Source organism: Apium graveolens, chromosome 2 (genome assembly GCF_009905375.1).
Source record: "Apium graveolens cultivar Ventura chromosome 2, ASM990537v1, whole genome shotgun sequence".
Taxonomy (NCBI): domain Eukaryota; kingdom Viridiplantae; phylum Streptophyta; class Magnoliopsida; order Apiales; family Apiaceae; genus Apium; species Apium graveolens.
Genome location: NC_133648.1, coordinates 44,715,395 through 44,733,225, shown reverse-complemented (window position 1 = coordinate 44,733,225; position 17,831 = coordinate 44,715,395). Strand labels below are relative to the sequence as shown.

Here is a 17,831-nt window from a genome sequence, read left to right as displayed (position 1 = left end):
GGAATCATCCTAACTTCAGTTGGAGTAACAATCAGAATGCGATGCAACAGCCATTTCAGCAGTTTAGAAATAAGCTGTTCAACCCTCCTGGTTTTCAGCAACAAATTACACCAAAACAATAAACTCATGGTGCATGTCTATCTTCGAATGAAAAATCTGAATTGGAGGAGTTGCGGCTTATGTGCAAAAACCAGGCTCTTATATGCCAAAGCTAGCCTGTTTCTATCAAGACTCTGGAGAACCAAATAGGGGAAATTGCTAATTCCTTATTGAATCGACCACCAGGAACGCTTCATAGTGATACAGAAACAAATACAGGCAAGAGGGAAGTTGAAGAACAGGTGAACGCCATCACCTTGAGGTCTGGAAAGGTCGTAAGCCCCCAAATTCAGCAAGACGAAGAGCCTGAAAAATCTCAAGTTTCAGAAAATGCAGTTGTGGCTGAAGAAGAAGTGCAGAAGGAAGCAGAGGTGGAACCAAGGAAGACTACTATGGAACACACTCCTTCTGAGGATAATACAGTGGAGAAACAGATCTATCCTCCACCTCCTTTTCCTAAGAGGCTGCAAAAGAAAAAGTTGGATAAGCAGTTTGAGAAGTTTTTGCAGGTGTTCAAGAAACTTCATATCAACATACCTTTCGCTGAAGCTCTTGAACAGATGCCTAGCTATGCGAGGTTTATGAAAGGTATTCTCTCTCAGAAAGTGAAGCTCGATGACTTAGAGACCATTGCTCTCACAGAGAAATGCAACGCTGTACTGCAACAGAAGTTGCCTCCGAAGCTTAAAGATCCTGGAAGCTTCACTATTCCTTGCACTATCGGAAACTTATCGTTCGACAAATGTTTATGTGATTTGGGAGCTAGCATCAATCTGATGCCCTTTTCTATCTTCAAGAAGCTTGGTCTTCCCGATCCGAAACCAACATACATGTCATTGCAACTAGCTGATCGTTCCATCGCTTATCCACGAGGAATAGTGGAGGATGTCTTGGTCAAGGTGGATAAACTCATCTTCCCTGCCGACTTTGTAATTCTTGATTTCGAGGAAGATGAGAAGATTCCCATCATCTTGGGAAGACCATTCTTGGCTACAGGCCGAACTATGATTGATGTATAAAAAGGAGAGCTTACGATGAAGGTTCACGATCAAAAGGTCACTTTTAATATGTTCAAGGAAATAAAGTTACCCACAGCTAAAGAGGAGTGCTTGAAAGTAGAGTGGGTAGACTCTATCGTGAATTCGAAACTTGAGCAATTGCCAAAGTCAGAGACCTTAGAGAGATCCTTAATGAGGAAATCAGTTATTGATGACAAGAAAGGAGCAGAGCAACTACAGGTTTTGAATGCACCTCCATGGAAGAGGAAGCTAGATATGCCATTCGATTCTCTTGGTTTAGCAGAGCTAATAATTTCTCAAGAGCTTCTCGAGCCGTCTATTGAAGATGTTTCCACACTTGAGCTTCACCCACTACCAGATCATTTGAGTTATGCATTCTTAGGTGCACCCTATGATAATGGCTTGGGATATATTTTTGATGATGTAGAGGGTAGCCGAACGAATCCTACAGTGCCTACAAAGGGTTCTTCTCCTGTGCAGCAGGTAGTTGATAGGACCAGTGTTGGTGATGAGCAGTACATGCGAGTAATTAGGCATATGGAGGCCATGCACGACATTCACCGTCGTTTTGCTGCAAATTTGACACAGGCTTTGGGCACTATTTTCCGAGCCACTGGTATCGAGGTTGATTGGCCGCCTGATCCTCCACCCGAAGAGGGTGATCTTTCTGACGACTAGGTATGCCTGAAATCGTTATTATTTCCTTCAATGAGGACATTGAAAATTTTAAGTTTGGGGGTGATAATGTAAGGATTAGTTTGTGTGTGTCCATATAGTTCATATAGATTCATGTTGCATATAGTTGTATTTCATTCGTAGTGTTGCATGATTGTTCATATAGGACATATTTGTTTGTTTTTTATGTGATTTCATATAGTTGCATTTGCATGCATATTTAGCATGATCCCTTAAGATGAACTATGATATTTGATAAGTTGATGTTGATTTGAGTGTGGTGATGACAAATAGAGGGATGTTTAAGTCCTAATGAATTGATTTGCATGCCAGAAACAAATATTTTCACAATGTCTTATAGGGTTACTTTTGATCTAGATCATAATCATACTTGTTTGTTGTTGAGATTTAATCACTTGGTTATATTTAGAATTTGTGATATTCTCGTAATGACGTAAAAATACTGATTTTTTTTATCTGGAAAAAAACTTGGATTTCATTACTAGTTGTTGTAAGGCTAGGAGTCAAATGGCTAGTAGCTGGCTCATATTTTTATGAGTATTCTAGGGTTGAATGAGATGGAGTGAAACACACTCATTCAGAAATTATTGAAAAAAAAGAAAAAAGAGAAAAAAAGAAAAAAAGAAAAAAAGTATGTGTTTATGCATAATTGATCAAGAGTGAGCTCTTTAATACTCGAGTTATTAAGTTCTAGGGGACTTTGTGCCTAGTGACCTAAGGATTTTATAGTTTGGGATCCGCTAACCTAACGCTCGCTACATGGGTATTATTGCATAAGTCTTTTGGGACCTCATTCATTGCATGGTCAAATAAGCATCTTTGTTATGTGTTCAATAATAGTGTGAATCCTTGTATAACTCTAGTAGAAAGGAGGTGTTGTGAGTCATAATGCGTTTATTATCTATTTTGTTTATAAACTTTTGATTATTTCGATGATAGATAAGTTATGGTCATTGATCTAGTATCGAGAGATATCTGTTAAGCATTTTACACACGCACGTTTCTGGTTTATGAGTTGGTTTGTGGGATTTATTCGAGCTCTGTTTTGAGTCATTGCATTCTTAGAGGCGTTGGCTTATTCATTAGGTTATAGTTATTCCGAGGGGATCAATTACAATATCATTTAGTTGCATTCACGTAGTTGCATTCATGCATTAGGTTTGTTTTGTAGTTTTGAGTCTGTTTATGCTTGAGGACAAACATCGATTCAAGTTTGGGGGTGTGATAAGTGGATTTTATATCCACTTGGAACACTTTATTACAAGCTTAAATTGGTGCTCTGGGCTCAAGTTGTTGGTATTTTGATGTATTTTTGTGTTATTGCATTTCAGGTATCAGTTAAATGAAGAAATGAGCTTTTAAAAGAAATATGATCAAAAGTGATCAGATTTGGAAGCCAAGGCCATTTTCAAGTTGTAGAGAATCTCGTTAGCTTCGAGTGGGAAGTTGAATCGCCTAATTCTAACGAGTAGAACTCAAGTTATGGCCAAAATAAGATTCATTAGAATTTTCCAGAAGCCGCCCACGCGGCCGCGTCAGAAGTGCAAGCGACCGCGTGCTGACACACGGTGGCGTCAGACCCGTACGCGACCACATGCTGATGTGCGGCTGATTTCGCTGATATCGCTGAAAAGGCCTTTTTTGAGTGGAATTTGATAATTTTAAGGGTACAGGTCCAGTAGGGGCTTATATATACTTAAAAAAAGGGTTTTCATCATCCGGGAAGATTGGGAGATCAAGGAGAAGACCTAGAAGCATAAAACAACTCTGAAAAAGAAGATCTTGTTTTCTACTTGTGATTCTTTGAAATAGTTGATACTTGGATGCTCGTTTTTGATTTGTTCTTGAACCCTAGCACTCTTATATTGTTATTATCATGCTTTCATTGGAACCCATGGTGATGATGAGTTTGATTATGAACTAATCATTATCGTGGGATTCTAGCGAATTTACTTATGGATTTCAATAATTAATTTATTTCGATATCTTGGTGTGTGGTGATTGATTGATATCCTAGTATTGGTTGTGCTTATTCGTCTTATGTGTGTAGCTAACATATAAGATAGCGTGTTAATCTCTATTGAAGCGACAGTGAATGTAGAGGTTTAGAACTTGCCATGCTAGCATAGGTTCATGTATTTGTTATACATGATTCGTATGTAATTTTAACCATCTTACTTGCCCTATGTAATCACGATAGATAACTTGCGCATTAAACCGTTATGTTTTCAATTCTTATAGACATATACGGACTAAGCATAATTGGTGTCTATTCAACTTCTATCTCTTTTGTGGATTCTTGGTAGTAGGATTCGTAAAACGAAAGTTGGCGTTTACTTGTTTCGTGTTATCTGATTAGTGTCATCACCATTACATGCTAAGGTTAAGAACAATAAGGCTATTGAATGAAGTATTCAATGAAGTTAGAATCACATGTTTGTCATATATAGTAATTCAACCTCAATTCTCTTAGTTAATGTTATTTAGTATAATCTCTTAGTTTAATATAAACCCAATTTGTTATTTGTCTTAGCATTGAGCGATAACCATATATTGTTACATAGGTGCATAAATTGAACTTAACCTAAACCAGTCTCTGTGGGAACGAATCTGATTTATATCTTATACTACTTGCGAACGCGTATACTTGCGTGAATATTAGCGCGCGTTTTCGCCCTAACAACAAGCCTCTGAATTCTCTGTTTAGAGATATGACCTAATCGCTTGTGCCATAATATAGCAGAATTCTCAGTTAACTTACGCTTTGTACCTCTTGCACTTGAGTGCAAAATTTCATTATTAAAAGTAATAGTATCAAACATATAAAGATTATTAATCAAAGAACCGGTGGCAACCACATTTGAATTTAGAGAGAAACACACTTTATTATTTCCAAAAGAACAAGTGTAGCCATATTTGTCCAAACAGGAAAGAGAAATAAGATTCCATCTAAAAGACGGTGCAACAAATGTCTCAAATAAATCCAAATAAACACCAGTTTTTAATAATAATCTAAATGTTCCAACAACTTCAACTGAAGCTTTATTGTCATCGCCCACATAGATGAATCTTTCGGCATCAATTGGCGGTCGGCTCCACAGGCAACCCTGCATAGATACACTTATGTGAGTAGTAGCACCAGAATCTACCCACCAAGTATCCTTAGGTACAGAAGCCAAATTAACTTCAGAACAAACAAAGACAGAAGTCTTACCCTTCTTCACACGCCAAGCAGCATATTTGGAACACTCTTTCTTCATGTGTCCAGTCTTCTTACAAAAGTAGCAGGTTTTTCCCTTATCCTGCTTCTCTTGCAACTGATGTTTGGGTTTTCCACTTGCAATATCCTTACCTCTCTTTCTTTTCTTATCATGAGAGCTTGATGCCAAGTGAGCACTCTCAGTCTTCTCTCACAAAACCCTCTCTTCCTCTTGCACACAGTGTGAAATGAGCTCATTAAGAGTCCATTTTTCCTTTTGCATATTATAACTCACCACAAAGTGTCCAAACTGAGGAGGCAGAGAAATAAGAACCAAATGAGCAAGTAACTCATTCAAAAGTTCTAACTTGAGTTCCTTGAGTTTGCCAGCAAGATTAGACATTTCAATGATGTACTCCCTTATGTTCCTCTTTCCTTTATACTTCATGGTCACGAGTTTTGACAGAAGATTACTCGTTTCCGCTTTCTCATTCTTAGCAAAATATTGCTCAATATCAGAGAGGAACTTCTTGGCACTTGTGCTCTCAGCAATAGAGCCCCGAAAGCCAGTTGGAATCGTTCGCTTCATGATCACCAGACACATGCGATTAGAGCGTTCCCATTTCTCAATTTCATCCATTTTGAGATCATCCGTAGTGGGAACTGGTTGCTCTTTCCTTAGCGCAAGGTCAAGATCCATACACCCAAGAACGATTTCAACATTCTCTTTCCACATGACATAGTTTGTCCCATTCAACATTGGAATCATGCTCAATTGAGCAAAAGCAGAATTAACAGAAGCAGTAACTGTAATAGAAAACAAATAGACAACATAATGCTCAAAACTAGTATATACAATAATGTGATAAATTTTAAATATTGGCAACACCATCACAAGATACCTAGCGCAACATTAAATTTTAGTCTTTGGACAGAAAATTTAATTTACAATTGGTACTCTCCACGCAATAATCAAGTATTAACAATTAATTTCTGTCAAATAATATGCCTTTCTTTGGACTGACTAATTATTCACATGAAAAACTTAATATTGTTACATACTTATTATCACAAAAATATATTAATTTTGGCCAAACGTTACCTTTCTTTGGGCCGATAAAATTTGCATAAAATTAAATATTCTATCGTCACAATAATATTTTTAAATTAATTAATCTACACAAAAGAGGTCACTTCTGTAATACCCCCAAATCCGGGGTCGGGGATCCGGGTTGTCACGAGTTCCATTTCCCCTAATAACACCCAATCTTAATACACAATCAACTACTCTGTACTGTGACCCCACAATAAACACACACACCACAAGTTATAGTCTCATAGATGAATATCCAAAAATAATCACAAGTCGTTTTATTCCACAATTATATGTCAATACACCTTAAAAAGGTTTCTGAATAAATTTACATTTCTTTGCCATTATTACAATTCATAATTATACATAAGTTTGGTACATCATAAGTTGAAAGCCTAGCCTATTGGTAGTTCCTACCTCAGCTACAGCGACATCAACGCCTATAGGAAACTGCGGAACGTTTCCTAATCGCTTGCGAATCGGGAGCTTGGTCCTGTTCATCTTTTCTATCTGTTGTTGTGTGATGAAAGAAGAAAGCAAGGGTGAGCAGCAAGCCCACCAAAATAATATGTATAATGATTAACAATATATGAGCCTTCTCATAGTACTCATGAAAGTCTTGGTCAAAAGAAATGAACCAAGTTTGATATCTTAATGCGATGAAGTCGCAAAATATTCAGTATATATACATATATACTTTTCAAAATCTTGGAAGTCCTCTTCCATACATAATATACACAGAGTTCCAGTTTATAGCTGTATAAAACTATCGTTGCAAGGTGATCTCATATATCTAACCTTGACTCAACGTTTTTCTGAAAATCTTTGACATGCATAAGATAATCATTTACTAGATATAAGTTTTTAAAAGATGAAGTTACAAGATACTCCAATATACTTATATCTTTTCCAAATACTACTTGAACTACCACCGTTCAAGTTATAATTAGTTTCAAAAATTCATCACATAGATGAGACTACAAGACAAGATTTGAATAGATTCAATCTTTGAACATCATTATAAATAATGAAGTTACGAGATACTTCATTAAGTCCCGATATATATATACACCTATATATATATACATTTCATACACTCCTTGAAAACCTCTGTTATGAAAATTATAAACAGAGTGGCCATATCCAATGAATTTGGAAAGAAAAGAATTTTGGCATAAACCTGATATCTTGCTGATCAGGCAAAGATACCAATAAGTAACCTTTTTTACTAGTAGATGGACGAATTCCCCACTGGTCATCACCCTGGTCGCAATAGGACCTTATGCTGGACTGCCACTCAGCCACTTATGCATTTGATGGACTCCCACTGAGCCACTTACACTATCATGGACGCCCACTGAGCCCATGTTGCTTATGCCGACTCGATAGATGGACTTACTTCCCGAATGTTGGGTAAGTAATCAATTCATTTACCGAAACTGCAACCTTGTTGCGAATATAAGATACACCATAGAGCCGGATCCCTCAGATTTTGAGCGAGTATTTAAATCCCCTTTTTAAAAGGAAGATCTTAAATATAAAAATGAGTTTTGGGATCCGCTCTAACTTTTAAAAATCATTTTGAAGACTCGAAAACACTTTAAAGAGTGTTTGGAGTAATGCTGATTTAATGAAGTAAATCAGTCCCAATATATTTAGAAAATGTCTGAATATTATTATTTAAATAATATTCCCATAAAGAATAATCTTTATACAAATAATTGAAGTAGAAGTTGTAAGACTTATACTTGAAATGAGTATTAAATAACCAAAGATATACTTATACGAAAGTACTATCTTTATTTGAATAATCAAAAATAAGTTTGATTATCGAAACATTATTCTTTAATAAAATAAAGAATATTATTAAATAATAAGCGGAGTCATAATACCTCGAATGAATATTATAAATAATATTCATTAAATAAAATAACGGAGTCATACATCCTCAAATGAATATTCAATTAATAATCATTAATAATATAACTGAGTCATAAGCCCTCGAATGAATATTCGAAATAATATTCAATAATAAAATAAAGGAGTCATAAGTCCTCGGATGAATATTCGAAATAATATTCAATAATAAAATAAAGTTAAAGTTATCGAATAAACCTTATTCGATTAATAGTTTTGAAAACTATAACCATATATATATAAAAATATATGTATTATACTCGGGAACATCGACTCCCGGTTTAGAAATATGTTCACCTTTTGATCCCCTATACTAAGGGTAAACTCAATACCGCTTATTTCTAGCATAGGTATTATGCAACTGTAAGCATTTTAACCAACAGATATATAATCTAAGAATATGAAACAGGCATGCATATATACCATATCACATGCTACAATATATCGCAAGAATTTGCTAATCACAAATATGCATTTATCGCAAGATCATGCATATACACATATACATCACAACAACAGTATAACGGGTAGAAAACTTACCTGAGCGACTGGGGGTGATAAAAGGCTCGGGACGAGTCTGGTAACCTATAAACAACAAGTAAGTTGGAATTAAACCAAAGTCACTTGTAAATCTATACTTTAACTAACTTAGACTCTAACGCTTGTTTTGCGCTTACTGATTCTCTTAAGTCACTCGAGTACCCTCGGCTCCACCATTTTTAATAATTTAACCATTACGAGTTTTACGGCGATTCCTTTGCGAGTGTCTTACCAACTGCCTAACACTCTTACCATAATTGTTTCATACATTAATTAACCCTTTTTGGTCTTTAACCTATGTTTCAAAGTAAGGCGAGGGGAAATGTTTTGTTCGCGAAACACCGTTACTTAAAACGGTCGTTTCTCCTAAACCGTGCATCGGAATCAAACGAACTACATATCAAAACGAAGCTCGTAACATGAACTATCTAAACATGGCAATGGTCATAATCTAGCAGGGAGTTCTCGGGTCCAAATGTTATGAACAAAAGCAGTCTAAAGTAAATCGGACATTACGACGGCTATGTTTACGCGATTTTCCAAATTTAAACCATTCCAAAACCATCACAATTCAATCCACAATCACAACCAAATCAAAACTCCATCCATACTACATCATAACAGCCCCAACAACTCAACATTAACAATTTATACTTATTCCCCACATGAACTAAAAGCTTTACTTAAGTTCTTTAACTAATTAACAAGATTTACAACTCCAAAAACACCACAAAACCAACTAATCTCTACAAACTCAACCAAACTTTAAACAAACAAGCCTCATGCTTCACATATACTATATCAATCATATTCATTCCTAATTACTCAAAACCAAAGCTAGGGTTTGGAATTTAAACCTTCCTTGGAGCTTTTAATCCATGAAAGATCCTTGAAATGCCCATGGAAGCCTTAATCTAACCTCCTACAAGCTTGTTCTTTCAAAGAAATCAAGAACACAAAAATTAATTTCAAGAAAGTACTATTCACCATCTTCTTCCATGATTTATAAAAAAAGATTGGCTTGGAATTAGAAGCTTAAACTTATAGGAAGTATGTAACTATCCATGGGGAAGCTTAGATAAATACCTTGCTAGATAATAAGTGGTGGAGCTTGGATCTTCATTTTGCTAAGAAAGAAGCCGAGAGCTTTATGAAGAAATGGAGGGTTTTGTATTTTGTTTGGTGAAAATGTAATGTTTGGCTTGGTTGGTTGATTATTGATTTGTTTTGTTTTTGGTTAATTACCTTAATAACTGTTAGGTCCCAATATGTTTGTAGAAGGGGGGGTTGAATACAAACAGTACCGAATAATCGAATTAAATGCGGAATAAAAAAATGTGAAACAAAATTCAAGTTAAATAAAAATATTATTAAACTTGAAAGGTGTTACAACAACTGTATCGATTACAAGGAATTAATCTCAAATTAATTATCACAAATTTAGAATAAATTCGACATGAACTTTTTCTATTTTTGCAATAATTAGAATCAAATGCTAAACGCGATTTGAGATTAAGTTCTAGGGATTTTGATCCGCTAGATTGTTACACAAGAACAAGATAATGATTTCTAGTGGTTTGGATTTAACTTTACTAGCTAGAAATTGTGATCTTGATTTTAGCAGAGAAGAGATGATATATTTTTCAGCTTCTGCTTTTCTTTGCTCTTGAACTGTTTTCGGATGGATGATTGACTTCTGTTGCTTATGTTGTTTTAAATAATAAAATAACCACCTGATTTGTTGGCAAGACAATCCTTTTAGCTCAGCAAGACAATCCATTGAGCTAGCAAGACAACCCATTGAGCTAGCAAGACTTTCGGTGAGACTATTGATTGAACTAGCAAGACAATCAGAATGAACTGGCAAGACAATCCTCCTCCCAGTGTAACTTTCGGTATGACAATTGAAATGACTTGGCATGACAATCGGTATGACAATCCAGATTGTCATGCTAGTTCATTTTCAATTGTCTTGCTGATTTAAACTGATTTTAATTCAAAAAACAATTCTGAAAAATCTTAATGTTAATTCAGAATTAATTAATCAATTAATTCAATTAATAAATAAATTAATCTTTGCAGATATAATTTATTTTCTTAATTAAATTATATGACTTAATTAATTAATAGAGAATTAATATTAATCTTGAGCAGCAACCATTCTTCTGAAAATCTTCTAATAATCACAGTCAATTATGAATCAATTCCACCACTTCAATGTTGACACTCGATGTACTGTCTGGTTCATGAGTGACTAACTTCCGTGACGTTTCTTCATGTCTTGACTTTGATACTTTGATTTTCTTCAGATTAAATCCTTGTAATTAATGATACTCTGACGAGATCTCTGTCACTTGATTAAATCCACACTCTTGATTTATATCACTGAGGCATGATCAATTTCTTGAACTTCTTCCAGTGAATTAATTCCTCAAGTCTGTAGATGAACCTTGTTTCTGAATCCTTTGACAGATATTACTTTGCGAGATCTCTCTGACGGTCGATCCACTATTTACTTATTACATTCTTATTTGAGTTGAATTGAATCCTCGAATATACAAATAGGCTATGACATATGACTTACAATAACTTTGTCTTTGTGTGGTTATAAACCAACCACATCTCCTTCCTCCCTATGTCATGCTTATGTCATCATGTGGTGTCATCCTTCCCTCTTTGTCCTCTTCCCATTGGTTGGATGACATCATCCCCTCTAATCTCTTTGATTAACTTCCTAATTGTTTGCCTAATGACCGCTGATCTGTTATACGGTTCGCTTAACTTTCGTTTTCGTTTATCATTTGAGGGATCATACCCGGGATCTTATTACTTAGGTTCCCTTAACCTTTCTCAATATATTGTATTCCTTTTATGATCCTCTCTTATAATCCTTTAATTTAAATCCTTTTTATCCTGTTACCTTATACTCAATTCTTTCCGTATCTAGTGGATTTCCGGGAAAAACCAAAGTGTTCGGAATTGGATTCTGACGATCTTTACACACACTTATATACCATATAAAGTACTAATAAAATCTCAGAATATCCATAACAGAACCCCTACATAGTGTGGCATGAAAAGTTTTCTCATTAAGCTAAAACACTATTCATAAGGGTTACAAAAAGTTCAAAATTTTTGGGGTTATTACAACTTTGGTGACATATTGCTTTAATCAATTAACTTGAAAATATTAGACCACTTATATAAATAAGTTAAACTTAATTGCCAAATAATTAAAATTAAACTCACAAGCATATATTTTCTTTAATTACGATGTACTAACCAAAATTATTTAAACATCGTAAAGTATATTTAGATAATAGTAAAATCAAGAAATATGAGTAAATTGGTTCACTTGAGCCAAGCCGCATAATTTTATATTAATCTAAAGAACAAACAAATGATAAAATATTTTAACTAAAATTGTATTCATGGGTCCTAAATCAGTGTTGCAGCCACATGACTTGATTTGGCTACCAAAACAAAGACATAAACATAAAATAATGATTCTACAGCAATACGCAGAATCTTTATTTCATCATAACACAAAGGAAGAAATCCTGACTAAACTAAAATAAAAGGCAGCCAATTACGTCTACTTTAACAACCAAAGCAAAACAAGACTTATAGGCCTGAATCTACACAACATCATGTGCTATAACATTAATAAACCAAATACATGATCACAAGCACACGACAAACATAATCATGGCAGCACAGAAAACAAATAAAAATAAATAAATAAATACGCATCAAACTATATCCAAATTCAATGATATAGCGTTATCACATAAAATCAAAAGTGAATTCCGAATAATAGATATGAAGTAGGCTCTGATGCCAATTGATATAATTTAATAATTCTATAAACATATAATTCTCTAAAATAGAGACAATGACCGTAATCATTATATCTAATTATCGAGATTAAAATCGAAGGCGGAAGCGTACCTGAATCTATAAGGCTATAATTATAACGATATCTGAATCTGAATAATATTCTTGATTATTGTCTTCCTCAACCAAGTACTCCTTAGGGTTTCTCAATAGCTCTCTCTTATGGGTAGAAGATAAGCCGTTACGTGTACTTGATCTATTGGGGACTATAACCCTTTTATATACCACCTAATTAAATTTCCCATTATAATTTAATTGGGCCTGGTATTAGGTATCCATTTATTAGGTCCATACAATAAATTAAAATCTAATTGGGTTTCTTATTTGATCACTTATTTTAACCCAATATAATAAATAGCAAATATAAATGATATATTTATATGTAGCCCATAAAATAATAATAATTATTATTAAAATAATAATAACACTATAGACTATAGCATCATGTAATTTATTAGACGGTGCCACCTCCTTACTGATAAAAGCTGCAGCTATAGCAAATGCAAGATCTGCGTAGGTCTATGGACGCACTACCAACTGGAAGAAACCTCTACATATAAGTGACAAAGAGGTTACATTTTAGTGGCTGCAATAAACATCATTTCACTTGACTGAACAAAATATGGTTTACCATCTACTACGATATTCAGTCCATTTATTAATTTTTTAGGAGAATACGGTGTGAACCTACCTCAATAAAACCCTTTGCAAGGGTTAATCTGTTATACAGTTAATAGATTCTTCAATTTATTTTTTATTTTCTAAAGAAGCAATTGGATAACTTTGTTGATGTGCTATGGACGATGATATCAATTTTGGGATATCAACATCAGTTTGTTGTGGGTTTGGAGTCTCCCAATCATTGAAGAATGTATCCCAGACCAGGCTGTTACTAGAAGGGGAGTGAGAATGTGACCTTATCAAGCGAGAGCGTGCTGGACCAAGAAGTTGTTAAATAATCGGTCCCTCTAAAACCTTACTTCAAGGTGCCACAACAAATATTATTAAACAGAAACGAGCTAGGGATCCAAATTCCTAACTGTTGCTTCCATATTTTTTGTTTAAATATTTTGCGACTTAAAAATGATTTCAGGTTTTTCTGAACTCATGAACTATGAGGTAGGCTCTCTCTCCTCAATTTGGGTTAAATAATTAGGCAAAAAAGGTGTAATTTGAATCGTATTTTAAAGAAGTGGGATGCAAACTGCAATTTCTGAAAGTATGTATATAAAATTGATTTTTGGCTAATTTAAGTGGTGTAAAATGCAATTATCTCGTAATCTAATGATTAAAGAAGTAATACAAAATACTCAACCTTCTAGTATTTGATTCTTCTATAAAAAAATGTTCCTACCTGCACCCATGAAAGTTATATTACTGTATAAACCCCGAGCATACGTGAATCATGAATAACAAGAGAAATATTGTTATTTTTAAGGATTATTCAGCTTATTTATTATCAGGAAAATGGAAATCATAAATTGAACAACCAAATTTAAAGTTTAAGAATGCTACAAGAGCGCTATAATAAATCTACTACTACTGGATCAAACTTGGGACCAAGTTGCTATGTCATGTTCATGATGTCAATATAATGATGACACTATTTTAACAGTACCAAAGGGTTTTTAGTTATGAATAAATATAAGAAAAACATTATAGGGCAAATGATTTGGGTACAGAAATTAAGAAAAAGTAATTTAGTAAGAAAAAGTAAAAAATGATATCAAGTAATGAGATCAATCGATACTTAATGTATAAAATTAGTGTAGTAGAAGAAAGTAGTGTAGGTAGATAATTTTTATTTTACAAAATTTTAACAACTTTTGGTAACTTTTGAAATATATATAATTGACTCGTAGATCCAAAAAAAAGTGTATAAAATTGGACGTAATAGTAGGAGTAATAAATAGTAGCACGTAATAAGATACGATTGCTTATTGTATTACTCCTCACAAAGAGACAATTTATGAACATGAGCTGTATAGACCCGCATTGTCGATGAATTTCATGAACTTGACTAAATCATTTTTTCCTTTAAGTTCTCATTCGTGTTAAAGGGTATAAGATCATATTTGGGCTTTATTCTAAAATTTTAATATTTTAATGTGACTTGTTGCTTAATATGATATCAGAGTTTAATTTAGGGAAACTCGGGTCATCGTCCTCCCACCTTATTTATTTAATTTAAATATACGTTATTGATATGGATATTAATATTGGTTATATTTTCTGTTGTCAATCATAGCGAAACACATCGTACGATTGAAGGGGAACGTAAAAAGTTTAAGATTATGTTTCGGACTTCTTCTAACACCTTAATATTTTAATGCGACTGGTTATTTAACAACTCGAACTACATAGTTATGGTTTAAGTGCATGAGTGACGCACACCGAACTATTGTTGTCATTTGAGAAATCAAATTAAATACATTATAGTTTAACGGTATCAAGATTTTTTTTACACAGGGGCTTATTCGACTTTCAAAGTATTTCTAGGACTTCCGAAAATCCACATATATTTTATACATAAAATTTTGTTAAAATTCAGTTTTATTCCATTTGAATTTTTAAAAGTCTTATCAAATTCGATGTATTCAATTTTGATTTATAAATCGACTAAAATTTAGTGAAAGTTAATTAAGAATAATTATTGATTTTCTAAAAATAATTCTAAAAAATCTCCCAAAAAATGAGTTATCATTTACTTATAAAAATCGTCAGGTTTTTTCAAAAGAATCATTTGTTTCGCAATACTGTCTACTAGTAACAATCGCCGAAAGGAATGAGAGTGGCCCCACCTCGTATCCTTTGCCGGAATTTGAAAGGTGTGAAAGCTGTGATTTATGGAAATGTTTGAGGATAGTTTTAGCCTACATGCAAATGTTGAACAAATATAGATAAACATGGCAAGTTCAATTAGGAGTATGGAAAGAAGGACGTTGAGATTGACATCGAAAAAAGTTAAGAATCTTAAAGAGTCTTGGTGGTGGAATGAGATGTAAAAGAGAAAGTAAAGTTTAAGAAGAGATGTTTTATGGAGTTATTGTCGTCTCCAGACGGGCCCAAAAAAATCATAAAAAAGAGAGTTATCCCACAATATAAATAAAATGGTTAAAAAGGCAGTTGTGGAAGAGAAAACAAAGGTGCAGTGCATGTTTGGATTTACCTCATTTCACCTGATATTGGACTGAATGCCCGTTATCAAGTGTTGTTTGAATAGGGAGACGATATTCTTGAGTATGTTACGTATAGTTTTCGATAACTGATAATCGGATAAAGTTTATTCGATAGTTTTAAATTATAAGTGAATGTTATTTCGAATATTCATTTTAGATTTTATTTACAATTAATTATTATTAGTGAATATTATTTTAAATATTCAAGTAAAGATTTTACTTATAAATGTTAGATATATTTGAGATGTCATGTCTAATATGATTTGTGTTTAGTTTTCAGAACTTAACAACAGGACAAATCAGGACTTACTAAAATCAGGACTTAATGGAAGTCAGAGCTTAATATCAGAACTTAAGGTCATATCAGAACTTAAGTGCGGGAAGATTTTTAGTTAAGGAAGGAAGCTGATTTACAGGAGAAGATCGAGACTAAAATAAAAGAAGATATGCATGGAAAGAGTTAGAAGAATGGAAGACTTGTAGAAGATATCTGATTGATATATTTTAGGAGACAGAATTATATTCTATATCAATTAGAATATATCTTGTAACTGTGTACTATATAAACACAGACTTAGGGTTTACACTAGATGTGTTATCATTATCGAGAAGATTATACATTGTAACCTAGAAGCTCTTAGTGATATTTTTTCATCACTGAGAGAGAACACAGTTCTTATTGTAACAGAATTTATTCAATATACTTGATCTTTGTTATATACTTGTGTTAAATCGATTTGATTGCATAAACACTATATTCAACCCCTCTCTACAGTATTGTGTGACCTAACAATTGGTATCAGAGCTTTTCTATTAACACAGATAGAGTAAAGATCCAAAAAATCATGTCTGAAGAAGCACAAACTCCAACCAAGCCCACCAAAACTCAAGAAACTCAAAACACTCAAACCCACAGTCGATATGAGACTATTAGGGTTCCCATATTGAGACCTTCTGAGTACCCCATATGGAAAGTGAAGATGGCTATGTTTCTGGAAGCTACAGATCCAGAATACCTTGACAGGATTAATGAAGGACCATATAAGCCTACCAAGCTCTCTGTTGCAGTTGCAGATCAACCGACTAAGTCTATACCAAAGGAGAAAGGTGATTACACAGCTGAAGACATCTCATCTATTGCCAAGGATGCAAGGGTAAGGCATTTATTGCATAGTGCCATTGATAATGTCATGTCAAACATGGTAATTCATTGCAAGACTTCAAAGGAGATATGGGATGCTTTGGAGACAAGATGCCAAGGAACTGATGCAATCAAGAAGTACAGGAGGACTATACTCACTCAAGAGTATGAGCACTTTGACTCAAAAGCTTATGAGTCATTAACTGACTTATATGAAAGGTTTTTCAAACTCTTGAATGATCTGTCACTGGTGGACAAGGAATATGATCTTGAAGATTCAAATCTAAGATTTTCCTTTTAGCTCTTCCTGAAAATTGGGATTTGAAGTCTACTACCATAAGAGACAACTATGACCTTACTGAAACTACGCTTGATGAAATTTATGGAATGCTCAAGACTTATGAACTTGAGATGGATCAAAGGAGCAAGAGGCATGAAAGAAAGTCAAGGACAGTTGCTCTTAAAGCTGAGGAGGAATCTCCTAAAGTTGTTGCCTCAAAGAGGGGCAAAGGAAAGGCTCTCATCATAAAGTCTGATTCAGAGTCATCATATTCTGATGATGATGATTCAGAAACTGAAAGTTTACCTGAAATGGATGCTGATGAAGAGATGATGAAATTGTGTGCTCTTATGGTGAAGGGTATCACAAAGATAGCCTACAGGAAATTCAGAAAAGGCAAGAAGTTTTCCAGGAAAAGTGGAAGTTCTGATAAGAAAGGGTTCAGAAAGTCTGAATATAAAGGAAAGTCTGACAGAGGAGACAACTCAAATGTCAAATGCTACAATTGTGGTGAAAGAGGCCACATATCTCCTGACTGCAAGAAAGGAAAAAATTACAAAGGCAAGGCACTTGTAATAACCCCAATTTTTGGAATTTTTGAAACACAGATGAATAGTAACTTTTTGTTGATGATGCTGATTAAGGAAAATTATCAGACCACGTTATATAGGAGTACTATTATGGAAATTCTAAGCTCGTATTTGTAACACCCCCAAATCCGGGGTCGGGGATCCAGGTTGTCACGAGTTCCATTTCCCTTATCAATACTTA

General features: G+C 34.1%; 1 protein-coding gene across 1 annotated transcript; it reads right to left on the bottom strand.

Moving 5' to 3' along the window:
• Positions 1–5,224: 5,224 nt before the first annotated feature.
• On the bottom strand, positions 5,225–5,905 carry LOC141689116 (uncharacterized). Its single transcript, XM_074493299.1, has one exon. The coding sequence runs from the start codon at positions 5,903–5,905 to the stop codon at positions 5,225–5,227; it is 681 nt and encodes a 226-aa protein (XP_074349400.1).
• Between the last annotated feature and the right edge of the window lie 11,926 nt (positions 5,906–17,831).